The sequence below is a fragment of the Perca fluviatilis genome, chromosome 13 (genome assembly GCF_010015445.1).
Source record: "Perca fluviatilis chromosome 13, GENO_Pfluv_1.0, whole genome shotgun sequence".
In the NCBI taxonomy this organism is placed as follows: Eukaryota; Metazoa; Chordata; class Actinopteri; order Perciformes; family Percidae; genus Perca; species Perca fluviatilis.
The window spans coordinates 23,924,046-23,950,379 of NC_053124.1; the positions used below are offsets into that span (position 1 = coordinate 23,924,046).

The window sequence follows — 26,334 nt, forward strand, 5'->3', positions numbered from 1 at the left end:
GAAATAGTTACATCGGTTTGTTTTATGACCACCACCCCCCGTCCAACTGAGTTCAGCCATTTATGGGCAAAGTCTCCCCCTGCTGGTATAAATGAATAACTCCCCCCATCATCTTCATCATTCAAAAAGCGTTGCTTGAAAAAGAGGGTTGAGTACCTGCATTCTTATTTAAATGTATTTGTTTTTCTTTTCTTGTCAAATTTCAACACATTTATTTATTGTTAAAATCTGCATTTCTGTGATATTTTGGTGGATTTACATGCGAGGGGAAGCATGCCACTTGGTCACTTTAATATTTTAAGATGCACAATTATGTATTGTTGTTGTATATGTTGAGTATTGTTGTTTATGGTGTGTGTGTGTTGTTTTATATGCCAGTGCCAAATACAATTTTCTATTTTAGGCAAATATATGGACAATAAAGTAATCTAAATCTTCTGTAACACTATTAGCAAGCTAGAAACTTCTACCTCATAGTTTCCTCTCTTTTGTTGTAGCAGCTCAAAGAAACCGATTAGTCAGAAGTTAAATGTCCCTCTCTCTTAGGAATCCCGTTTTCTTTATAAAGCTGTGTGCAAAATCTATATAAAAAAGGCTGTAAGCATGAACACATATCCATTTGCTTCACAGTCAACTAGTCATTAGTGCAACTAATGCATGATTTGAAAGGTAATTTTGTAATTATTCAATTAATTAAAAAAAAAAAAAAAAAGGTGCAATTTTTCCAGCCTTCAAATGGTCTACTGATGACAAGCTTGCCAGCACAATCATCCACCTCACAGTGAAATTTGTAGATCACTAAAATCCATTCATACCAGCGGGAACAGCATTTTCCCAAAACCTTTTGAAAACCACTAATCCCACCCGATAACAGTCTGCCCTTTGTGCACATTAAACCCTACAACTCCCCTGATCACATGTACTGCCAAACTAAATTCCTTAGGCACCATCTTAGCTACGCATAATGCATAAGGCGACTTCCTTCAAACACAGAGACCAGAGACCTACCGTATAAATGTGTAACACAGACTGTAGTAGAGAGGTATGTGTGAATTGGTGGTGCTATCCCAAATTCTTACATGTATCTATAATAATTTGGCTGAAATGAGAATATATATTCTCATTTGAAAACACAAACTGAACTGCTGAGTTCCAACACATAATATCACACACTTGACATGGTTTAACTCATGAACCTTTAACACTCAGATGGAAAGAGATGTGTGAGTCACAGCCAAATCTGAAAGCTTGACTAATTAGTGCCACTGCTGAAAAAAAAGAACGTTTAGGAATTTTGAGGCAACATGAATGATTCTGACTGATTAATAAGAATATTATGTATGCAATGAATCAAGATGGTCCAGCTTTTATGTGGAGATTTGGCTGGTATTCACTTTTAGTTTAAAATCCAAATGAATTAAATTTTTTTAAATGGCACTTTAAATAATTTCAGTTTAAATGATATGTTGTTGAATTGTGATTTTCACTGCAAAGAGGGAGTGCAATCAATGGATAATTACACCGTCTGATTTTGTTACTTTTCTGTAATGTTTTGAAACCCAGCAATTAATATTTTGAGAGTTTGCTAGAATTGAATCCTGATGCATTTACTGAGAAAGAGACAAGTACATTTTATTTTTTCGAGAGATAACTCTTTACACCACTGATGATGGGAGACAATCCAACTAGAAGTCACACAATTTTAAATACTGAGGTATCTAATAGGTAACTCTATATGGTTAAAAGTACTGTTTCAACAGTCTGGGAAATATGCTTAATTGCTTTCCTGCCGAGAGTTAGATAAGAAGATAAATGCCACTCTCACATTTGTTCTGTAAATATGTAGCCGTTAGATTATGTAGTGATTAGCTTAGCATTAAGACTGAAAACATCTGGAGTCAGCTAGCCTGGCTCTGTCCAAAGGTAATAAAATCCACCTACTAGCAGCAGTTTTGAAGCTCACTACACATGTTATATTTGTATATGAGGGATTATGTGCGGGACCTTTTCTTAGTCCTGACCAGTAATTGCCCCGCTGGTTGCTTGGGAAGTGGTTCTGGCCAACAAGTCTGGCACAAAGGCCCCCCGTAAAACTGCAAATTGACGTTTTTTCACTGTGGTTTTTGTACAGATTACCAAATAAGATATAATATGATAATAATTGATCTTTAGAAGTGCTGATATGCTGATTTTGTTACTTTTGGACAGAGCCAGGATAGCTGTTTTCAGTCTAACTAAGCTAATCGGTCGCAGCTACATATGTACCATACAGACTTGTGAGTGGTATCGATTTTCTCACCGAATTCTATGCAAGAAAAAGAAAGTAATGCGCGTATTTCTAGAAACGTTGAACAATTTCTTTAAGGCAGTAGTTAAGATTACATCCAGCCCTTTGCTGTAATTTATATTAAAACAGATATAGTCTCTGCTCCCCAGTGAAGCACCTCTTTGATTATTCAGGCCAGTGAACATGACCAGTTAACTAATGTGTGAGGCAAAGTGAAAGTAGCCATCAGGGGATGAAGACAAGACCGCAGAAGAGGGGAGAAAGTAACAAGTCTCATTTGATCTTTGTCCTCATCAAAGTGTTCATCTTCAATTACCTCAATAAAAACAAACAGTAAAACTAAATGTAAATTTAAACCAGGAACACTCTACATTTTTTTAAACTAATTTAGAATATATCTTGTGACCCATCCCCCACCCTAATGCAGAGGATTCCTAGGCATACTCAGAGGGCTTAACTCTTCTCCTGGTGTCCCAGATTATACAGCCAATTAGGGTGAAGGCAAAGCCCCTACTGCTTCCAAGCCTGGCCAGAGAGTGGTGTGTGTGTGTGTGTGTGTGTGTGTGTGTGTGTGTGTGTGTGTGTGTGTGTGTGTGTGTGTGTGTGTGTGTGTGTGTGTGTGTGTGTGTGTGTGTGTGTGTGTGTGTGTGTGTGTGTGTGTGTGTGTGTGTGTGTGCGTGTGTGTGTGTGTGTGTGTTTTAGATGTTATTGTCAGCCTGTTGTGGTGCAGCACAAGGACACAGAATGATGGTCTAAAAGGAAGCCTTCAGTGATCTAAATATAAAAAGGTGAACACTGATTGGGATGACAAATAAACTTTGTGTATACTGTATGATTTGATTTCCCAAATATATATCCAACGTGAACTATGCATGCAATGTGCTGGACTTCCTTCATTTTCATATGAGAATTGAATGTATTTCAGACTCTATGGGAAGTGCAGACAATCAAAGTTGTTATGGATTTCATTATATTAAACAGCACCACCAGCTGGCAAATAAGAAACTGATTTAAATTCAGAAGCCAATATGGTTTGTGTGTGTGTGTGTGTGTGTGTGTGTGTGTGTGTGTGTGTGTGTGTGATGACTGCCCAGGGAGGTGCTTCTGAAAATGAGGCACACATGTGCAAGATAGAATGAAAACTCAGCTCCTACCTGAGTCTTTCTCTCTGTTTTTTACCCTGTGGGCTGTGCTGAAGAATGCGATTGGAAGGCCATACACATGCACATTATGCCAATGAAAATGCACACCCACACTCAAAACATTCTGCCACTTTCACACATACACATCATTCAGTATCTGAGGTCACTGCCTCGACAGTAGCTGCAGAGTTTCTGCTGTTAATGTGGGTGGGGCTGCCATATCTGTCAAGGGCCGGTGATTTGGGTCCCATTAAGGATGACCTGCTACCTCGAACGTGGATGCCACGATTATCCTCATTCTTGGGATTAACATCACTTCCTGGTTCATGGTCATCATCCTCATCTCTCTTGTTTTTCGGATCACCATAGGGAATCAGGGTACTGCGGCTGAACTGTCTCAATGGCTTGCCAAGAATCCCAAAGCTGATATGAGAAAGAAAGAAAACCCAAGTCATTTTTTTCTGTGCTATCTTAGCACAAAAACACACATGAAATAAACACAATATAATTACATACTTATGTGAAAAGTATGAGTCTATAAATCATTCAACTCTTTCAGTTGATTAAACATCTGCTTAGATGGGGTGGCCTGCAGCGGCGCAGGGTTCGAATCCGACCTGCTGCCCTTTGCCACCATCTCTCTCCCCCTTTCATATCTATCCACTTTCAAAAAAAATAAAGGGAAAAAGCCCCAAAAAAAAATCTTTAAAAAATAAAAATCTTCTTAGATGCCAATAAAGAATCCCATTCCATATGAGATTATTTGGTTAAAACCAGCAGAGCATTCTTTAACACAATATGACCCCTGGGAAAAACTAATAATAGAGTCATGGAGAGTCGCCGTTACTGCACATAATCACAACAGTGTTCAGTTTCAAACTACTTATTAATATCTAAGACATTGAAACAAAACTGTCAGGAAAAAAACTGAAAGGTTTCTTATCAAAGTAAAAAAAAAAAAAAACAGCTCATTACAGCTAAATGTCCTTTAAACTAATTATTAGCAACATTCAAACAAATCTTTTAAGCTTCACTACATGTTTTCATGAACACAGAATCAAATGACAAATGACATCTAATGCAGCAAAGGGTCACTGCAGTACCTGACCCAATGTAAATAACCCTGCAGCTTTATGGAGCGTATGGTTTGGGTTTTTCATGCACACATACATGCTGAGATAGTATGACAGATTCTTATGGCTCTCATCAACCCCCCACATTTGTAATAAAACCATAGGCATCCCCTTCCAGCAATCAAGTTCTGACCATAAATATAGATTTCTTAGGAATTGGTGGACCAAATGAGAACTAAAATGCCAAAAACATGACACCAATAAGATCCTCACGTGGCTCTGTGTCAGTTGGATGACAAAGTGGATAACTATTTGCTATCAAGTTAGCAATAAGCACTTTAGAAGCCAAGAGTTTGTCAGTGGTGTGTTTCCGTGAGTTTTTCTTTTTATAAATATGCTGGGCCCCTAGCGGTCACAAATCCCTTTATGTCCTTGACTGTTTGTCTGACATCATCGTGCACATAGCAGTACCTGTTATTTTGGGTATGGCAGTCGTGAAACAGATACATCATACCCTCGAAACCCTCAAAACAAATCCCACTCTGCTGAGTGTTATATGTGACATATTCTATGATGTTTTACACCACCTGACACTGGCCAGCTGCTGGTTGAGCTCCTCCGTCAGGGCCTTGGTGTCACAGTGCTCGGCCTGCAGCGGGCTCGGCCTCCCGGCCCGGCTGCTGAGGAACAGATGGGGTGACCGTTCTTTGGGCGAGGGCAGCAGAGATACCATCAGTGGGGATCGCTGATTAAGTATACTGCTGAGGGCTGGACGCCTCTGGGACGTTCTGGGGTAAAAGTCAGATCACAGAGCAGGGCCAAAATGTTTTTTGGAATTTATCGTATATTAAAACACCCTAGGGAAACATGCAAATGTAAAAAAATGATATATTGGCGTGAACAGAAGGCAAATGTGTTAATGCAAGAGTGTGTACAAGTCATGCACGAGTGTGTAAGAATTTTTCTCTAATACATTTCACTTACTCGACTGGTAGTGTAAAATAAGAGAACAAACTTATGAACTTTCACTGTACATTTTTTACAGCGTTAATTAAACCAAATTGTATAATACTAGAGTCTAAAAGTCTTATAATACTCTGTCTTTACAGTAGTCCATTCACACACGGACAACAGCTGCATAAGCATTTTGAAAAGGATACAACATATTCCATTGTGTCATACATACCTATAGTACTCATGGTGGAAACTTAAATATCCAGAACTAATTAATCAGGAAAGCTGCTATGGCAGCCAAATTCGCAATATGCAGGTGTTATTCCAGAACAAATAAACAAAATATGTAGTGTATTGTTTGTTTTTTTATCATCTTTTTAATGTCTGCAAGACAGCTGGAAGCAGTGATGACTCTACTCCACATCGTGTTGTGTAGTGTATATCCACCCTCAGGAGGAGAGCAGGTTTCGAGCCCAGCTTTTGATTGTTTGGTCTCAACCTGACAGCAGGAAAGAGCACTGGGCGGCTAACAGCTTACACAACTGCCAATCTTGCATCAGACACAGCAAAGCAACATAAAACAGGCTGTCGAACAGTATTCTTCAGTTTTCCTATCGAAAAAAAAGGTATGAATCTGTCTACATCAATCATCATATTCCAGTTAGAGGTCTGACTTGACATCCATCAAACACAGACATCTTTACTGCCGGAGCAGTTATTTACTCCATAAAATGTCGAATTAGGGTCAGACTGGTTAAACATATTTATGGTTAGGCAATATATAATATTAGTTAGCTGTTTAACCACTCTGTGCAACCTGTCCGGCACCAAACGTCAAAGTTAACAACTAGCTGATGAACACAGTGTAGCATTTAGTTTAGCATTTCACAGAAAGCAGTGTTTTATATTGGCCAAATGCTTGTTGAGAGTTCAACAAACATGAACTTGAATTTGTCACTGAATTTAGTTTTTAATGACAGTAAAAGAGAGGGAAAGCAAGTACTCACAAAAGTTGATGAGATGTGACTGCCTTCAAAGATTGACCACTACTGAAACTTTGCTCCAGAGGGCCATTATACTACAGTATATTGTATCTTACCCTCTCTCACTGGCCCTGTAGGGGGAGAATTTCCTCATGGGCAATAAATAAAGTATAGTATAGGTTCACAGATATAAGACCCTAAATAGTTAGGTCTACTTTTAAAATACATGTACAGTGTTAGTGAGGGTATCAGCCCAACCTTTACTTCACTTTAACGTACCTGTGCTTGAATGTGCTATTACATCCCGTCACCTTGGGGTCAGCTTCTCCCGTCTTCACTGAACCATTAACAGTAGTGAAGATCATGCCTGCGTCACCATCAGTCCTGTTCCTCACTGCCGTGTTGAAGGTGTCGGAGTACAAAAGACGCCCCACTTCCTCTTGGATGTCCCTCAGGTCCTTCCTGCCAAACGTCACCCACGCCACATAGCAGAAGAAGCTGTACAAGCACTAGAAACAGAGGATGAGGGGAAAAAAGGAGGAGAAAAGAGTGTCACTTGGGGTTATTTATACTTAAATCAATTATTTCCTTAATTCAATAGTTAAGGCATTTGTCCATTTTGTTCAAGGATTCATTAAATGAATATTCTAGTTGCTGTCTTTCTTTTGGCCATTTAATCTTCTGTGTTTTTAAAAAAGGTCACAACAGCTTTTTCTATCCAAAGAAGGTCACATACAGAGCAGGCAATAAGCTGCTGCGGTTAGCGTGACATTTCTCTCCCTGTCCACCCACCTGGCTAAATACTGGGGAGAGCCTGTCAAAGCAAAGCACCTGTGTTAAGTCAACATCTCCTCTCACTAACTAATTCATTAAGGCCACCAGGCATAACTAGCACTCACTGTCGTTCTGTTCTGCTCGCTGCCGTCTGTATTCACAGATGGTGAACCGGCCTTCACTCTGACCAGCTGAAGGCTTCACTTTTTGTGTGCAGATGAGGTAATACAGTTTCATATGTTTCAATATGCTGGTTTAGCAAGGAAAAACATGTAAGGTCAGTTACGAGTCAAATGTATCACATTGAGGGGATTGTTAAGTAAGTGTACTAAGGTGATTAGTATTTATAGCAGAATATAGGATTCAAATTGCACCTACCGCGTGCAGCAGCCATTCTGTGTTGTTTGACAACATCCAGCCCCTGTAAAAACACATACAGTAAGCGCTTGGTATGTTGTGGCAAACTGTGATTAGTTGACTTCTATTTGTGGATGACATGATAATTTTAGCACTGGGTCTAACATTTAGGTCAATAATCTGTTTGCTGTATGACTACACTCTGAGCAGATATATTATAGCTATATTTCAACAGTGCATAACATTATTGAGAGCAAAACATTTTCAAGAAAGACCTTAGAACAAAGAACAACACTTTAAAGTCAGACCTGAGATACAACCGCACAACCAGTGTACAATAAACCATGCCCACACTTGATCAAATGAGTCAGCAAATCAAGAAACAAAAGAAATAATAAAAAGAATGGCAAGAGTCATAAAAAAAACATATTAATAAATATAATAAAGCCATTAGTCCAAAAACTAATGAAAGAACCCAGCATGATATCTGGTTTGCAGCTCAATTTACTACTACAAAAGATGCATAGTACCTGAGTAGTACCATAGTACGAGTCATAGTGCAAACATATGAGTGTCTAAGGTTAAGGTCCCTCTTTTTTTACCGTCCCTCATCTTTATCAAGATAAGAAAACACTCTTGGGAAGCACAAAGCAGAAATGTGGTACTAAAGACACTGTTAAGATAACTATTTTATTTGTCTAACTGAGGCTGCTGATGTGACGTACAGTACAATGGCTTAGTATGTGAATATCAGAGGTTTCTCCTTTCTTGCTAATAGGAAAGTCCATACAACTTTGCAAAACAGAGAGAGTATGAGATAGTTCCTTGCAGATCTTACTTTGGGCTAGAATGACAGCAGAGTTTTGGTGATGGCTTTTGTGCCTTATCCCATTTAGATGATCACAACACTTCAAATCATTCATATCATAAGATTTCCCTGAATTCCCAGAATGGACCTAATCTATAAATCCTGCCCATGTTTGTGATTTTCAGCATACATGAAATCTCCATCCTGGCAAATATACAACTGAGGGAAAATATTGCAGAAGGAAAAGCACTTTTTATGTCTGTCTGTTCTGAATCTGAAAAAATACTCACTTGTGAAATGATGTGCGTTGATGCTGTTGCATTTCCAGGTCCATGATTAGGCTGAAGTAGCAGACAGCCAGCTTCTTTTGTGCCATTTCCTTTTTGGCCAAAGCCTCTGCCATTATATTGTGCTCTGTGATGATGTCTACACTGGCAGGTTGGTTAGAAAGAGAAAAGTGTAGAAATACAGCACAGAAGAGGATTGGAAGAAGAGGAAGGGGAGGAAACACAGATAGTAACTGTGATAACAAATACCACAACATTATAATGGCAACATATACAACAACAGACGACACTTATACTTACGCCATTAAAGACTTAGGTGTATTCTCCAGACACTTGTGTTCAAAGAAACAAGACAGGTAAAGGAGAAGGGTAGTCAGGACTTCATCAAGCTCTTTACTCCTGGACACAGACAAGCAATTTTAATGTATGCATGGCTTATCTTGTTGTACAATGTACAACAATGGAAACTGTGTGCATGTATAAAGTCATGTCTTTGTTTTGCTTACTTCAATACAGCCAAGAAGCAGAATGGAATGGGAAGTGAGTAATTCTCCTGTAGCAAACTGACGGCAACCTCTGCAACACAGAGAGCTTTGTCAGAACAGGGTCAAAGGTCATCTAGCACTCAGTGGGTATAAAAATATGTCATTATTTGGCAAAATGCTACCACCATTTCAGAAGAGCAAAGTTATGATATGGTATGAAGATTGATCATCCATGGATCGATTTTAATTTTGACAAAGCAATCACTAGGAAATAGAAGTCATATTTTGGTTGTCCAAAAACCTCAATCTTTGGAGGTCATGCAGTATTATTGTTTTGAGTTCATTGACACTTGCGTTTAACATCATCAATGCTGATGCGGTCCCCTCGCCTCTTCATCACTGAGGCCCTATAAGCTTTCAGATGCGCAGGGCTCAGGCTCTTTCTAATGCTTTGGCGCCCTCTGCTGTTCATTGTGCAGATCTCAGCCAACCTGAGGAATCAGCAGTGATGAACATGTGCGCAGGTTAGTCTGTGAGTGTGAGGAGCAAAACATTGTGTGCAATTACAAAAAAAAAGGTTGGTGATTACAGTGCTATGTTACTTCTGCCTATCGAATAATCATAAACACAGTTGAATAATGTGAGCACATGTATATTTAAAGACCGATAGCTGCTTGTTGACCCAGACCTACCATTCTGATCGCTGCTGAAGATCGTTGAAATTGACATTGCTTTGCCTCCTTTTCCTCAAAACACCCTCCTCTGTTGGACGAGAACTACAAGAGAGGGAAGATGTTTGCTATATGGGGAGATCAGGGTTGGTTGTAACAAAAGGGATGGTTATAAAACCACTTTCACCAAGAAGGGATGACTTTAGAGTCTTCAGATCATTTTCATGTATGACCACTTCCTTCCTGACCTTGGATGTGAAATTTCATAGCTGTGAAGAAGTGTGCAGCCAAAACACTGATTTTCAAGTCTGAAAGTATTTTTTTTGGACCAAGTCTATATTTTGATTAGCCCTCCTGATACTTTTGAAGTTGTACACGTCTTGTATTAGATTAGAGAGTAGTCGCTTATGTAAGGTATTTCATCTAGTTGTCTAGAAGTTGTGGTGTGGTCTAATCACATTTTTATTTCTTTGCTCCTATTGTTACAACTTACCCCCGGTAGTGGGGCAACTTGTAACAATGGAACTCCTTGTATTACACATCAGTTAATTAATTATGCTATATAACGTTGGATATTATGGAAGCATTCCCATTTGTAGTAGACAATTAAGGGTACATTTGAGAGCTCTAACAAAAAAGCCAGGGAGTTAAAGACAAAAAGTGTTACAACCAGGGTTCAAAATTAACTTTTCCATCCACCAGCCAAACGGCTATTGAATGTTCAAATTTTACCAGCCACTCAGTAGATTACCATGTTTTTTTTGGCTGGTGAGTGAAGCAAATCTACCAGCCACATGCATATTTTACCTACATTTGGCTAGTATGGACGGTGCTAATTTTGAATCTTGGTTACAACCATAGACGGTATCATAGAACAACCATTGCCGGTCGCATAATTACGAATCCCACTATGGCCACGCCAAGACCCGCCCTACGAAGCAGCTCGATTGGTTGGGGTTAGGCATTTCACCTCGAGTGATTAAGGTTAGGACAGCCGATTGGTCAGGCGATAGGACCTGAACAAATGGGGTTACGTTACCTTACGTTCTCACGGACGCCTGGCCAATAAATGCTATTGAAAGCATAGACAGTATGAAAGGAGAGTCTTGGCGTGGCCATTGTGGGATTCGTAAAGTCTCGTGAGACTAGTAGGTGCAATTAGGGTCAGCTGGCCTCACCCATAGACTGCATATGGCCTCACCTGACAAACTCCACTGTTCGAGTTTCATCACTCCACACCCAGTGACCTGAAGGTGGTGACGTTACACTCACCTGAAAGGTAACGGTATTCCTTTAATGTCAGATGTGTAAGTTTATAGGATCAGTTGTAAACATTGACTATCAACTTAGCTACTGTACTTTGACATTTTAAACGGTTAAACGGTAAAATTGCAGCACAAACAGCGGAAAGTAATTAGCTAGTTAGTTAACAGTTAACGTTACCGGTAAACGTATTAGTTAAATAAACTCTATCGAACGTTTCGTTTTTGTCACAACGTCAAGACTTTTGAAGTTCGTCCTTATCAATTGTGGCAACTTACGTTTCTCGGCTCCTCGGGATATTTCGGCATTTTTATGAACAAAACTTTCTACAGGTTAGCTCGTGCGCCTTCCTCCTTGCCGTTTGCTAGTGTTTAGGCCCTATATCCAGGCAACAGCCAATTGGAAGAAGCTGCCCCGCTGACGTAAGCTCATGACTTTTCCTAATTTTACGAGAGTTGCTTAAAAAAAAAAGTACATATTACTTTTGCTTGGGGCTCTCAGAAATCCCAGCTGTAAAACAGGATGAATACAATGGATTTCCATATGCTCTATATGTGTGATTGGCATTGGCAGTTCTTTTTACAGTTTGCAGCAAAACGTTACCCCTCCCTGATCCCAAATTACTCAAGGATCTTCAAAAGGGAGTCCGGGACCCCTAAGGGGTCCTCAGAGTAGCTGCAGGGGGGCCGCCAAATTATTGTTCGATGGTTTAAAATATATATACATCTTCCAAAAAAATTTTTTAAAGCTTAGTATTATATGCACCATAAGGTAATGTATTTGTAAAGGCTTTAGGCTGCCCTACACGTTGTTGTAGGTCCAGTTTAATATACAAAAAAAAAAAATCACAATATATGTAGCAAGGGGTCCCTGCTCCGTCTCTCTTTCAGTTAAGGGGTCCTTGGCCTAAAAATCGTTGAATGCCCCTGCTCTATAGGATTCATGTACTCCGCAGTAGTAGGCTACATGCGAAACTAGGATTCATATTACTGGAGTTTTATAACAGTTTGTTTATGAAGGGTTAATGTAAAATGTTTTTAAACTGGACTTTACATGCTTTTTGTTTTGGAAATGCATCTACAATGAAATATGTGAGACTGATAACTTTCTTCAAAGAAGTACATTTTCTTTCGAGATAAACCTCTACTGTTTGCAGTAGGACTGGGCGATATGATATCAGATATCACGATATTCTTGTCCTAATATCTCGATGTCGATATTGTGGCGATATTATACGGTTGACAATTGGTGCTTATAAAAAATATCTTCACAATGAGATTTAAGATAAATAATCTTCAGTAATGTGGATATAATGACTCAGTGGGTAAAGGTGAAAATAATAGAAGAGCTAGAACAGTCTGGTAACACAGAAAATGACATCACTTTACTTTAATGCAGCCTTTAAAACCAGGAAAAGACAACACTTAAGCCATATTACAATTTCCAAAATCTAAGATGATGTCTAGTCTCATATCACAATATCGATATAATATCAATATATTGCCCAGCCCTAGTTTGAAGTAGGGATGATGAATTAAAATACTGTGATATCTTATACATTATTAACCTGCATTTGATTTTTTTTTTCTTTTTTTTTGAAAACACACCATATCCATACCAGGATATTCTCAAACAAAAAAAAAAAAACAAGCTAAGTGGATTCAATTCATGTTACTTTTAGTATCTATCTTAATACCATGAAATTTAGTCTGAATTGTACGGCCATTAAAACTGTAGGCCTATGTATAAATGTTTAAAAAAAATGTATAAAAAAAAAAACCCAACCCTGACTCAAGGTCAACCCATGAGAATCATAGCATAATGTTTCCTCTTGCTTTGATATCTGAATTGTAGGCTACATTCTGTTTCACTCTCTATAAGTTTTCTTAAAAATTGTTATATTAATTTATGAAAGAAACTTTAAATTGTTAAAATGTGTCAGTGATACAAAACAGCTCCCACCTGGTTTCAGTAAGGCATGGACATCTTGTGACAAAATAAGTTTTATTTGGTCAGTCATTCCAAACTTTCTTACAGTTCTAAGAGGCCTAATGCAGAATCATGAGTTTAAAACTGTTCATATTGTATTTCCATGCACCTTAATTTCCCCTCAAAATGGAATTGTCTTTAAAAAGATGTATAACCATTACAAGGAATGCCTATGAGATGGGTTTGCAATAAAATGCCCAAGATCTGCTTTTCTATGCTCTCTTAACTTGCAAGTTAGTTTTTAAATGCTCTTTGGAGTGATGAGGTGTACGTTTTCGGTCAGGTAGTCCAGCCCCCAGCCTCGCTGTCTTTCTGTCAGGGCATCCAGCGACGACAGCAGTTCTATATCACAGCTCTTCCCTGAGGAAAGAAATGCATAATTAAAAGCCGCAAATTAATCTAAGCCTCTATAGCCTAACATGTATCCAGGTATCACTTTCTACAGTACCATTGTAATGTTCATATTTTGTGGTTGATTTATAGTTTTATGATAGTACAAAAACACACTCAGCCATGATTGTTCTTAACAACACTTACCAAACAGGCTGTTTACTTGCTCATTGGGCACTAAAAACGGAGGACCTGAAAGACAAATACAAGCAGAAATATATTTTATTTTCACACTGACCCTATGCAAACATTTTAAACTGCTAAATAAATGAATGTTCTTTTGTTTTAATACCAGGTGTGTAGGACTCTGTATACATTGCCTGGCATTTTAGACACAAGGACAGTTACCTTCATATAATTCAGGATTGTACAACAATGTGTCCAAAAGGTATCTGCAGTCTTTGGCCATGAGAGAAATTATGAGAGCAGCATACCTGTGGTATTGTGAGAAAGAATGTAGTAAGACAACATGGAGCATATGTATGGTTTTATTCTAGAATGTAACCAAACTTAATAAATAAAATAGTTTTAAGAGGTTCATTTTAGAGTGATTAGGTGTATTTTTTTGTGAAAATGATGATCATTATATTTTAAAATAAAACTCATCTGCGATGTTGAGTCTTAAAAAACAATATCAAGGGTTCATACTCATCTTACTTTTCTCTGTCTCTCGGGTTGATGGCCACTAGAGATCCCCTGTCCCAAATTGCCCCAAACTGACCCTCAATGGAACTGTGATAAAAAAAATTGAATTTAATTCAATAAATCTTTGTCTGTGGAGGGATTTTTAGGTGCAGCAATGAAAAAAAATATAGTAATAATGGAAGAAACGTAGAGTACATACAACAACAACAAAGACACTATAAACAACAAGTAATAGCAAACATTAAGTTTACAATGTGCAATGAGTAAAAAAGTGTAAAAGTAGAATGTATAAAGTGCAACAATAAAAGGTGGACCATAGTGCATGGTTTATGGCAACAGTTGCCTTGGGAATGAAGGAGCCTTGAACTCTGGAGCTCCTGAGCCTAGGGACCTTATACCTCCGCCCAGAGGTACTTGCACAGTACACATTTAGCCACCTCGGGAAGTAATTTAAAATCTTTAAAAGTACATCTTTACTAACCTGGAGAAGTTGTAAAGGTCACACTGATATAGGGAGATATTTCTCTCTGAGCTCTGTGGAAGATAGACAATGTGGATTAACAATTGTGTCCATATCTGTGTAAAAAAAAACATGTTTTTCCAGCTGCTGTCTCTACATGTGGGCTGCTATTTTTTGATAATCCTGTATGCTTTTATTTTTGTCTAAGGTACATTACTGTGGTGTGGTTATGCAGTACGGACTTTTGTCAATCAATGTGCTCTTCAAACCAACTTTTCCATGCCATGACAATGTAACTTTGACAACAATAACAGATTTTGTTTGAGCTACTACCTTGAAGACCTTTGTTCCAGGTATGGCAGGGACAGGCTCCTCATTGTAGGTCATGTTGTTCTCCTCAAAGAACTGTTTTATAGCCTTTTCAGATATCTCCACCCCCACCACTGAATGGCCCATGTCTGCTAGCCTGGGAGTCACACAGTGAAAGGAATTTAAAGGCACACTGAGCAAATGTTTCATTATAGGGTGTGTATACATTTTTAATGGGAACGGAGAAATTATAACTGAATACTAAACATTATATGTGATCTTCCTAATTAGATATAGTAATTTTTTTCATACCACTTCATATCTACAGCTTTCCCACAGAGAGGGAAGAAGAAGCGAACTTCTGCCCGTCCGGCAAGAACTTTATCAATGTTGTTCTTCAGCATCCTGTCAGAAAAACAACAGTTGGCAGCAAAACACTATATATATATATATATATATATATTGAGTGATGGTTACATCATCACTCAATTCTAACTTATTAACCCATTAAAAAACAATCAAACTTAAAATCCCTGAATGAGATGGTGATGTTTACACGAAATTATTCAAATTGATTCAAAAGGCATCTTCTCTGACATTTTTATGGGATCGCTGCAGTGGGAATGTGTATCTACAGTTAGTGTAATCTTTTAAAATTGCAAATGCATTTAGAAGACTTTTGATGTTCCTTATCCCACCAAGGAGACAGATAAAAGTGGGGTATTTACGGGTGTACATGAGGCTGATGGAAACCAATTCTGTCCTCCTGCCAGCGTTCCTCCCATTCTGCAAGTGCCATGACCCGATCCGCCTGCGGTGCCAGCATGCTGGTTACGTTCGCCTGACCCCAACTGCTAGTGGATAACACGAAGCAGAGAGACAGAGAGAAAACAAAGAATGGAGAGAACAGCATTCATATAGGCCTATATGGCTGCAGACAGGGGTGAGTGCCCATGATTCACACAGTCACACGTTCCTTCCTGCACATAAACCACACATAAAACAGCTGCACGGTAAATGTATGTGAAGACTATGATGGGGGGGGGACATGGCTTCAGAGTGCAATTAGCAAGCTTGCAGGGTTACAAAACCAGGATTCCTATTGACCCAAGAGCATCTGACTCTGATGGTAAATAATTACACAAGAGTCAGACAGGACTGAGGTTTAAGGTCATGTACACATATAGTAATCTGTGCCATCTAATGTGCAAACACTTGGCAAAACTGGAGGATACACGTTTTAGCCTGCATAATTATATCACAGGAATAACTATTCTTGAAATTAAAGCCGTTTCTATTAGTCATGTGAGTCATGAATGTCTGACGTCACGGGGAAATTACCAAACGGCTTGCATAACAAGAGAAGTATTTTCTAATGAAAATACATTAGTGTTTACTGCTATGCCATAAAGAATGTAATCAATTTTATATGTCAGATTATGAGCAGAAGCGATCATATTTTTGTAATGAAAACAATGTCACGCTAGTCCATGCTTACCCAGCAGCAGCCTGGCATAAAACCAACCACAGTACTTTTAAAAGAAACCCTGAATTCCGCATGTTTGTAAATTGTAACCAAGAGCGTACCTTTCCTGAATGAAGACAGCTAATATTTGTTCAGCAGCGATATAGTGTTGGTCAAAGGTTCTAAACCGTCTCTGTGTTGGTCATGCAAGCGTTTCAGTCACGGTTACATGGGCCTTTTTTTGTCCTGGATAAAATCTGTAAGGCGATAAATTTGTCTCACTGCTAGTGGTTGGTTTGATAACCGTAGCAAAAGCAGCATGACATGTAAGAAAGCATTGCCTTCCAAATGAAACTCGCGGATTATAAGTAAAAATGTCGCACGGGTTGGTTTACTTCTGGTTTGGGAGGATCCTGATGCTGCATTCAGGTACATGGGAAATATGGGAGACACCATCATCCGACTTAACAACACTACCTCACTTTTAAATGAGTGCCCCTGGGCCTAACAACTATTTTATATGAGCACACTGATCACCAGTAAAGAAAATAGTGTATCCTACTGCTGAATACATGCTTCATTTTTTTTTTTTTTTGTTTTTTTTTGTAAAAAAAAAACAAAAAAAGCTACAAAAAAAAAATTTTAGGCTTTTAATTCATTTTAAATAGTAAATACCTTTTCCACCATTTTTTTTTTTTTTTTTATTTTTAAGGGTTTTTTTATTTTTTTGTTTTTTTTTTTTTTTTTTATACTTTTCCCCCAACGCTGTAGTTATCATCTACCTACATTGTCACTTGCTTGGTTAGTCATAACTAACTACTATGTATATTTTTTTCATTTTCATCACTTTGTTGTATTGCAGAGTAGTTTAGTGCTGTCTCTGAAACAATGAATAGACTACTCAATTGACAGAAAAGTATCAATTGGATAATCGATTAACCATTCAAGTAGCCTATTTTCTTTTCGGGCAAAAATGCCAAGCATATTTTGTATCAAGCTTCTTAAATGTAAAAGCTTATTGTTGGCTATAATAATATTAATGACAATATACAGCCCTCTTTCCCATTGTCAGAGTTTAATACGATTTATATATTTTATTATTTTTTATCAGTTATGGCATTTTGATTCTTGATGCACTCTTTTTTTGCTTTCCTTTTCTGCATGTTGGAACCCCATTCAGACTGTGACAGCTGTCAGTAATCCTCAGAGAGCCTCGCTGTTGCTCAGTGATTAGTCTCGCTTGCCCCTCTGCCTGTCTCCACACTTGATTCGGGTTTAGCGCTGAGCTGGCGTCAGCTGACAAATCCAGAGATAAAATATTCTTTCAAAGTATGCAATGTGAAACAAAAGGAAATGATGACTTTATCCGGACACAGAGCGGCGCACGAGTCTCAGAAATGCCGTCTCTACCGTGGAAGTGAGGCGCTCGTCACTGCTATTGCCCTTAATATCATCATGTTGTACCCCATTGAACGCACAAAGCCGTGGTATTTAGGCAGTCACACACAGCATTTGGAAGCTACATCAATACAATAGGCTACAAAGTAGCATAGGCCTATATAACAAAAAAAGGCTAGCCTACTGTATTTCAAAACAACCCTCTATGATTCTTAACATCGAATTGGGTCTTTGGGCCTCCCCATGCATATCCTTAATATGTGAAGCGTGTGTGTTTGTCTGTTGCCAAAATAATGAAGCATATTACTAAATTGTAATTTCTTTTTGAGTGATAATGTGTTACATAGCCTATTGTCATCGCTATGGCCTAAAGTCTCGTCTTATATAATTCAGCTGCTAAAACAACATCGGTGTCCCTAAATAACCATAATAATGGGGCCCCAGTGTTTACACTGATGTAGGCTATTTGAAACCATAGTTTCCATATTCTTCAGCCACAATGAATATAGGCTAGACGGGGGGAATTGGGAAATGTGACGCCCCTTCATGTCGGTTCCATTCCTGTGCGTAATTCGGTGTTTCCAAAGCGCTCCAGTTGCGGGGTCGCATCCAGATGTGTGTGTTTTTCTTTACGGTGCGACGAAGACGTCGAGGAGCCTCTGCACCAATCACTGCCGCCCGGGGGCGGGTCGTGTGTGGACTGTTGTGGATATGGAAAATGGACAATTTAACACGCACGTTCATCATTCACCCCGATGGGGAGACCTGCGTATGCACGATGAATTGATTCGCAAATGCCCGGCCGTGGTGTGAAAAGGAAAATTACCAGAGAGGGGAAGAGGCTGGTTCGCCACCCGGTAAGGGCGAGCTCTCTGTCGGGGAGAAGTCGGAGCGCAGCGGGGATCATAGCCCACCGGGTGATTTCTGCTGTCTATGTTTAGATGCTGTGTTCATTGTATGTGCATCTGAGTAATAACGGGTGGACCGATGTTTCTGCGGAGATTATAGATTACATTTCTGTATTCAGAGTTAGAGTATACTAGATAGCTTGTTAATCATTTGACTCGAGGATCTGGTCTAAAGGGATCAATCGCAATTGCAAGCTCATGCTCATAAAATGCAACGGAACTCTTAATTGCCCCCCTGACATATGATAACGGCTCAGGTTGCGATTGTAACATTTTCTGTGAAGTGTGTTTTCCACCTTAAGACAGCCAGACTGCTTTAAGCTCCTGGTGTATTGTTTGCATGGCGCTCAGCAGCGCACCTTTGTCACTCACGCTGCTCAGATGTTGAGATTCGAGTGTATAAGCAGCCCTCATGGTCATACAGAGAAGCAAAACTAGAAGACCCGTTTGTTGTACTGTAACGATTGTATGGAGATGAAATAGTCCCAGAAGGTCACTATAACCTGAACTCACTGTAAGTGCAACAGGGGCACTTTCATTCAGACAGGCAGTCTCTTTAACAGGCGCAGTCTGTTTCAATAAACCTAGGTGGCTGTTGGAGCAGCAGGGAGTGATGATGTGCGGTCCATGGTGCTCTGAATGAGAGAGGTGCATGCTGGATAATAAAGGAGAACCCACATATCGGCGAGTGAGGGATCTGAGAAATTTGGAGGACAGACACGAGGGGGCGGCGGGACACTCCGCCTCATTATTTTTATGGACGCTCCCGGACGGTGCGTATGTTTGCGCGTTGTCAGCCTTGTAACTTAGGGCTCGTAGGGTCGCCCCGTGAGGAGGAGAAGTTGGTGTTTTGAGCCTCGACAGCTGGTGTCACCGGCAGGCTCAGCTGTAGGACGCTCAACAGTTCAGTGCGCAACTGTAGTAATTCTGCTGAACCTCCGAGCTCAGAACTGGATGAACCTGCTTCCGCCACCTGCAACCGATCTCTGTATCGTTCTGTGACAGGTAGGATGAATAGGCGGCATGTTTTGTAGCGAGACTGCCACACGGCAGAGTAGACTAGTGTTCAAATAGGCTACTGTAGCGGTGTCACCCTCTGGCTGATGCATTTATGGACGTAAATGATTAACTGTAATTCTAATGCTATTGTAGATAATTATATACATTATCTGGGTCCTTCCTAAGTCTTGCATCAACTCTCTGAGCTTTGGGGAAATATTCAGCACACGTTGAGATCTTTTGGCATATGATCTACTTCTCCCACTGCTCAGATGGGCTGTGGGTTGCACATTACTCTGCCACATCCAAGAATATTAAATAAGGTTGCCACTTGTTCAGCTGTCATACTGTTTCTGAGTGCAAGATTGTGGGAAGAACATCAGAATCACTTTATATCTTAAATTAAACTGACTGTAAAGTCTCAATATACTTTGCAGACATATAGGCTACTGATTAAGATAGTGAACAGAACACAGATACAGACATTACAAGGCATCTGGGAAAAGGTATGCACATTATGACATTACTTTATTCAGGCAGCACAATTCACATAAGATTTGTTCTGGCTTCTGTTTGCTTTAGATGCCTCTCTTGCATTCAATATATATATTAGCTACTAGCTCAGGAAAGAGCTGAGCATTACCTGCTTTCACATCCTACTAAGTGCTCCATGTATTAATGAATCCCAAAGAAACAAACAAGGCTGCAAGATTTACTGCAGCAGTTAATTACAACTCTCTAGTTATTTTTCTTTTTTGATGATAAAAGACAGCGACTTCAGTGATCCCAAATAAAGTGCTGTCATCATCATGGATGCACAGAAAAGGCTCTCTTGGGAGGCTGGATCCTGATGGCAAGCTGTACATGGATTTCATCTGATTTATGAAATTACTTTATTGTAATGGCAACCCCCTCGCCTTAATGGGATTTTGCATTCATGATTGTTCTGTAATACCCTCCCTGGTGATTAAGAGAAGCATACATCTTGTCTTGTCGAAGCATTGACCAATACAAACAATATTCAAATTCCAGATGTGGTTTGCATTTCCATAATTCATTCAGATAAGCTAGGCATTTTCAACCTTTGAAAACTATTAACCCTGATGGGTCACTGTGCATAGTCATCATGTATTCTCATGCACTTTTACTCTGCTTTTGTAAAAATATGTAATAATCAAGTTGAAGAGTAAACGAATGGCTCTAAGGCTAAAATGATTAGTATATAGTATAGGCTTTACACTATTAGTGTTGTGTATAATGCACTCAGAGGGAGAAAACACTTTCAAATCAATTTATTTTCCTCCCAAGATCCTTAATCTTTTCAAGCCATATTCTGCAAAAACTACTGCTTTAATCTTAGATGTGCAGGGAACTCTACTAATTGATACCCCGTCTGGAATGTGCCACTCCTTCCTTATCCCAGGGTCAGATCTATATCATCCCTGTGTTGTCAAGGTCAGATTGTTTATAGGCCGATCTGATCTGAGTCCTGCGATAGAAATGCCTCCGGACTGAAGCTGCAGAGATAAGATGGTTTGTAGGTAGGATGCACTGCGAGCAGGACTAGTTAATAAGGCAGATGGATTTCACTACATGCTGTGTTTGTTGTCAGCTGCACAGCCGGGCACCCTGAACGCAGAGCAGCGCACTTTCTGTATCAGTCTCCTTAGGCTTTTCCACTCTACATGCTCGGAGCTGTGTGTGTCAGTGTTAGCTATGATCTTGGTCTCTGTCCGTGTGATACAGACTGGTCTGCACGTTTTCCGTGACTGTAGACAGCTTTGCCGAATTCAAGGCGTGAGCTTGAACCTCCTAATAACTGTTCCTACCCATCTTGTTCATTCTGTTAATTAGCCCTTGTGGTGTTGGAGTGCAGCATATTGTTGAGACATAATTAATCAACCCGGCTTGTAATTATGTTGGGTTTGGAATGTGAGCACGGTTGGGAGGCTGGTTGCGTCGCTGGGCGTTCAGCTTGAGGTAAACATCTTATTAACCGTGTCAGAGTCCCTCAGCCCACACGGAGCAAGTATTTTATTATGTTGTATTAAGGTGGAGGAGAACGTGCTGTTATCCTACACAATGAAAATTGCCTTGTAAAAGAGAAAAGTTTATGGTCATTATGGTTCCGAAGTTGTCGATCTAATGGAAAAATACTCCCGTAGCTGCGTGTGAACAGAGAGATTGTTTTTTAATCTAGTGAAAAGAAATTTTTTGTGTATGTGTCTGCTTATACATGCATATAGCGTGGGAGGGTAAATGTATAGTATACTATACTATATGACTCCTGTTCAGGTTTTACACAGTCCGAAAGAGATAGAAATGCAACCCCGCTATTATGCAGCCATTCACATTCATGCCAATAAAAGCACATACACAAATTCCTGGTTAGACTGGCCCCTCCGGTGACTAAAACAAGGACACAGTGGTTACCAACCGAAGGTGACAAAAAGGGTAGGAAAGCAGAAAATATGTTTATCTGCTGCACAAAATTAGTTTTATTTTAATATTTGCTTTTTGCTTAGATATGGATCATTTGATATTATATTTTAACGCTGGATTCAAGTTGCCTTTACATGCGTAGGGAGTCACAGGAAGCAATGCATCATGGAATCCAGCATAATATTTTATTGACAACATCTATGCTATTTCCTGTTCAATCTCTTTGCACTGAATCAGAGCTGTATTAAGTTATTGTGAATGCAAACCCAACATTTCCTACTGCTGCTGCTTCACATTAACAGCCTTCAAGTGGCAAAAATGGGTTGACTATAGTGCAGCCAAACAAACTTACATTGTTTTAATAAAAAGATACACCAGTTACTCTTCTGTTGTATTTCTGAGTAGCAGCTCAATGAGCATTAACTGCTTCAATGATTCTAGGACCTGTAGTATTAAACTGCGCTTGACTCTTTGTCAAACTTACCTCCATTCAGTAATATATTCAACCTGTATTGAAGGGTCACAATTCGACAGAGCTTCATTTTAAGGGGTCACAAGCTAAACAGATTTGGAAACACTGCAATAACACAAACAACACAGTGCGGCTATCTTCTGATCTACAGTCACGTTGTCACATCTCTCAGGCCTGTAATGACAGAGTCCGGGATTTAATTTTAGCTCGACTGAGCCTTTCGCCTCACCACAAGATTTGTGTTTTCTCCAGAACACTTCATTTTGCAACTAATATGTCGCCAGCTTTAGGCCAGCAAAAACACACATGCCAGATGTGTGTATAAGTATAGTTCAGACACTCGGGCACACACAGCCACAACAAGTCACTGAAAGGCCTGCTGCCACTGAGCACTGGTATTTACACAGTGCAATCACGCAGGATTGCTGTCACTGTACAGGCTTCCATCATTCAGGTGGGCTGTCTTTATAAGCTAATCATATAATTTCGGAAGGAATGGAAATATCATTTTTGCAGGCATTTGGCCCATCCACTGTCAATTTACAACCTGCTCTATGTCACTACCCAAATCATTTCAGACATAATGCTGCTGCGGCTTCTCATACAGTGGCAATGACTCCGCTACCCGGAGAATGTAATAGTAATGGTAGAGGATTTAATTTGGAGCGTTTTACAATGTCAGTTGGGCTCAGCACTGGTTTTGTGGCCAAAAAGTGGCAAATTGGACAAATAAGGGAAAAGCCAATCTGTCCCTGAAATACAGAAATCTCTTTATAACAAAAATATCCCATTTGGTGGAAGAAAAACACATTAGGACAAATACTGAATTTCCTGCAGAAGGCCATCATCGGTGACATTCATTTCAGAGCACATCAGTTTTCATTCACTATCAAAGCCTGCATAACCACAGTTGAATTAGCTGCTGCGTAAACACATTTTAAGGGAGACAGATGGGATGACAAATTTCAATTCCATTTCCCCAAATGACTTAATAGTGTAGTTCTGTGGAAAACTGGCAGCAGGTAGAAACAGTTGAGGGAAGCCCTTGGGTGCCTCAGAGAGGAAGACATCGAGGGCAGGAAGTAAAGGGATTGGGTCCAGCTGTCATCCATGAAATATCAATCATTAAGTCCCTCTCCCCTTTGTCATTCTCTCCTTTCATGCCACGTTAATGTCCTTTATCCTCACCTTTTATTCCCCTTGACTTGTTCCTTTCCTGTCCTTTTAAGTACTCACCTTCCCATGTCCTCCCGATCGGACTATATTTAACAGGAAGTCCAGCCCTTTGTTAAAATGTAACATGTCTGTCCTGTTTGATTTGGCTACAGTAGGTGTGTGTTTAATTCTACAGCATATAACTACATATGCATATACAGCATATACAGCATATAACTACATATGCCTATATCACATAACTACTCATTGAGTCTCTTTTTCAGAAATACGACAGAAGAGCAACTTGAGTATTCGTTTACAGCCCAGCCAAACAATCTCATGTTATTTTAATAAAGTCAGTCAATATTAATTGTGACTGTGATCTGATATCATGCTGCACATGGTGTGAGCAGTTTTTGTACAACAGAAAAGTTTATGTTGCTGAGAATTTTGAGGTGTGCAGCCTGGTTATTGTTGGTAATGCTGACCATAAATAGTTTTAAAATTCATGGAAATCGTGGGTATTATAATTTTAAATCAGAAAATGTTCAGTAGAAGAGTTCCTCAAAACTGTAGCATTTGAGAGAGAGAGAGAGAGAGAGAGAGAGAGAGAGAGAGAGAGAGAGAGAGAGAGAGAGAGAGAGAGAGAGAGAGAGAGAGAGAGAGAGAGAGAGAGAGAGAGATCCTTAACGATATGGAACATTTAAAGAAAAAGCTAGATTGTCCAGCTCTGATGGTACATGTTCCACCTGCCACTTTATATTAGCTGACATGTATTTTCTCTCTGTAGTGTTGACACAATTTCATTGCTTGCTCAGTACACTCTAAATGAACCTTCCTGGAAGTTTCTTTGCACTCAAGGCGAGCATATGATCAAAGAATTGTTGGCCTTGCTGAATGTATTCCTCATGATGAGCTGTGATTAAGTGTTCTATGCTCACCTCCCACAGCCCCATTTTTTTAATTTTTTTTAGGATGAAGCAGGAATAGTTGAAAAATAAAAACTGTATTATAAATTGTATTTCTTTTTCTTTCTTTGTGAAAACCTCCAGTCAGCTTAGGTAGGAGAGGGAAAGGAGATAAGAGGAGGAAATAGAAGGAAGGGAAAATGCATTGCAGGACAAGTAGGAATTGAGAGAAGTTATAGATGGGAAACAAATGACGAGGGGTGGAATTGTAGAGCTCTGAATCCTGCTCTCACCTTTCCTTGAACCCTGTCCTTCCACCTTCAGGCCCCTCTATTCAATGAGCCTTGTGGCTTTTTCCAGTGCTAGTCACCCAACCATAATGATCCATCATTGATCCATGACAGAGGGACTTCTCTCACCACTTAAAGCCACTCACGTGTGTGTGTGTGTGTGTGTGTGTGTGTGTGTGTGTGTGTGTGTGTGTGTGTGTGTGTGTGTGTGTGTGTGTGTGTGTGTGTGTGTGTGTGTGTGTGTGTGTGTGTGTGTGTGTGTGTGTGTGTGTGTGTGTGTGCGTGCGTGCGTGCGTGCGTACTTAAGTGTGTATCCATACGTGTGTCCTTGCTGATTTGCATCACTAAGGATGTCAGGTCAAGGCATGCCCCAGAGTTTCACTGGCTTATATTCATCATTATTGCTCCTTGTTAATGGCCACACACTGACATTGTACGGTATGTCGTTGCACAACAAAAGTAGGATGGTAGGGATCAACATAACAATGTTCAACAGAGGCTTTCACACACCTGGAGCTGTAAGTAAGCAAGATGATGGAATCATTTTTTATGTTTTTTTTTAATGAGTAGCTTCGTGCCCCAATATCCTGTTAAATTATCTGCCACTCATCCTACATCCTCCTCTAAACCTGTAATACCTGTAATAATGCCTCAGAAAATTATCCTTGTATTGTAATTTTAATTCAAATTTGAGCTGCTGTTTTTGAAATTAAACTGAATAATGGCAGTTTAAGCATGGAAATGGAAACTCCTATTGTAGATCCAGCAGTAATAGAAATACCTGTGTAGATATCCTTAGTAGACAAGTTATTTTTACAACTAAAGGAAGATGAACAAAAGCAATGGCGTTTCATGGCATTAGATTATATCAGGTAACAGAATAAATTCTTCATGCCCATCATCATTACCATCATCATAATGATTCCCTCCATCACTTTTCTATTACACCTTCTTGCTATCACCATCAATTATCCCTACAACCACAAATCTTTAGGACAGAGCTCGTACAGATCTCTCACCGGAGTGTATCCTGAAGAAGATGGAGGTCTAATTGTGTGCGCTGGTGGCAGGGGATATAAAGCATGAAAAAAATAAAGAAAGGAAAATCAATGCCTTAACCAAAGGAGCAAGTGAATTATTGATGAGGAGTATGCAATGGGACCCCAAGTGTATATTTCTCTCTAACTTGGACTGCTTGCTGCTTAGGCTGCTACAGTTGTAGCCGGAACAGCAGAAACAAGGGAGGTGCCAAAAACCACCAATGAACATCTCCACAGGCAGATTAGCTAACCTGAATTATGGTGCTCACATACTGGTACAGTAAGAGGCTCATGTGCCCAGATGCTTCTTCTGCAGTCACTCTATACAGTCAAGGCTACAAGTTAGCAATCAAACACAACAAAGGCTGGCCCTTGAATGG

General features: G+C 39.6%; 3 protein-coding genes across 11 annotated transcripts in view; 1 reads left to right on the forward strand and 2 right to left on the reverse strand.

Moving 5' to 3' along the window:
- Positions 1–1,612: 1,612 nt before the first annotated feature.
- Positions 1,613–11,443, reverse strand: LOC120570711 (protein phosphatase 1 regulatory subunit 36). Of its 2 annotated transcripts, XM_039819190.1 has the most exons (11): positions 11,363–11,443; positions 11,023–11,093; positions 9,843–9,926; positions 9,505–9,641; positions 9,172–9,241; positions 8,966–9,064; positions 8,669–8,809; positions 7,592–7,634; positions 6,719–6,948; positions 5,090–5,290; positions 1,613–3,852 (listed from the first exon to the last, which is right to left on the reverse strand). In XM_039819190.1, the coding sequence occupies exons 1-11, from the start codon at positions 11,390–11,392 to the stop codon at positions 3,576–3,578; spliced, it is 1,383 nt and encodes a 460-aa protein (XP_039675124.1). In that variant the 5' UTR covers positions 11,393–11,443; the 3' UTR covers positions 1,613–3,575. The 2 variants fall into 2 exon arrangements, with proteins under 2 accessions (XP_039675124.1, XP_039675125.1); XM_039819191.1 differs by lacking the exons at positions 11,023–11,093; positions 11,363–11,443 and adding an exon at positions 10,861–10,959.
- Positions 11,078–26,334, forward strand: part of LOC120570710 (exostosin-1c) — an 89,338-nt gene continuing 74,081 nt past the window's right edge. The window contains exon 1 of one of the 5 annotated variants that reach the window (XM_039819189.1): positions 11,078–11,100. The gene's annotated coding sequence lies outside the window, so the exon portion shown is untranslated. Of the gene's footprint in view, positions 11,101–15,707; positions 15,821–18,406; positions 18,598–18,633; positions 18,658–18,737; positions 19,654–26,334 lie in introns of those variants that run through there. The other 4 variants (XM_039819187.1, XM_039819185.1, XM_039819188.1 and 1 more) reach the window with 4 other exon arrangements.
- LOC120570712 (probable thiopurine S-methyltransferase) lies at positions 13,070–16,760 on the reverse strand. Of its 4 annotated transcripts, none has more exons than XM_039819195.1 (9): positions 16,465–16,760; positions 15,606–15,731; positions 15,190–15,282; positions 14,902–15,034; positions 14,590–14,642; positions 14,121–14,195; positions 13,812–13,897; positions 13,611–13,655; positions 13,070–13,433 (listed from the first exon to the last, which is right to left on the reverse strand). In XM_039819195.1, exons 2-9 carry the CDS (start codon positions 15,701–15,703, stop codon positions 13,315–13,317), a joined length of 702 nt encoding a protein of 233 aa, XP_039675129.1. In that variant the 5' UTR covers positions 15,704–15,731; positions 16,465–16,760; the 3' UTR covers positions 13,070–13,314. The 4 variants fall into 4 exon arrangements, with proteins under 4 accessions (XP_039675129.1, XP_039675127.1, XP_039675126.1 ...); XM_039819193.1 differs by having other exon boundaries at positions 15,606–15,728; positions 16,376–16,760; XM_039819192.1 differs by having other exon boundaries at positions 16,376–16,760.

Bases quoted from the DNA above. Each gene is read 5' to 3' on its own strand.
- LOC120570711 (XM_039819190.1), bottom strand. From the start codon at position 11,392: ATGCCGAAATATCCCGAGGAGCCGAGAAAC. The intron at 11,094-11,362 runs GTAAGTTGCCAC...GTTACCTTTCAG, and splicing joins ATCCCGAGGAGCCGAGAAAC to GTGAGTGTAACGTCACCACC. The intron at 8,810-8,965 runs GTAAGTATAAGT...CCAACCTGCCAG, and splicing joins ACACCTAAGTCTTTAATGGC to TGTAGACATCATCACAGAGC.
- LOC120570712 (XM_039819192.1), bottom strand. From the start codon at position 16,437: ATGCGGAATTCAGGGTTTCTTTTAAAAGTACTGTGGTTGGTTTTATGC. The intron at 14,643-14,901 runs GTAGTAGCTCAA...TATCTTCCACAG, and splicing joins CTGGAACAAAGGTCTTCAAG to AGCTCAGAGAGAAATATCTC. The intron at 13,434-13,610 runs GTAAGTGTTGTT...TTCTTTCCTCAG, and splicing joins GCAAGTAAACAGCCTGTTTG to GGAAGAGCTGTGATATAGAA.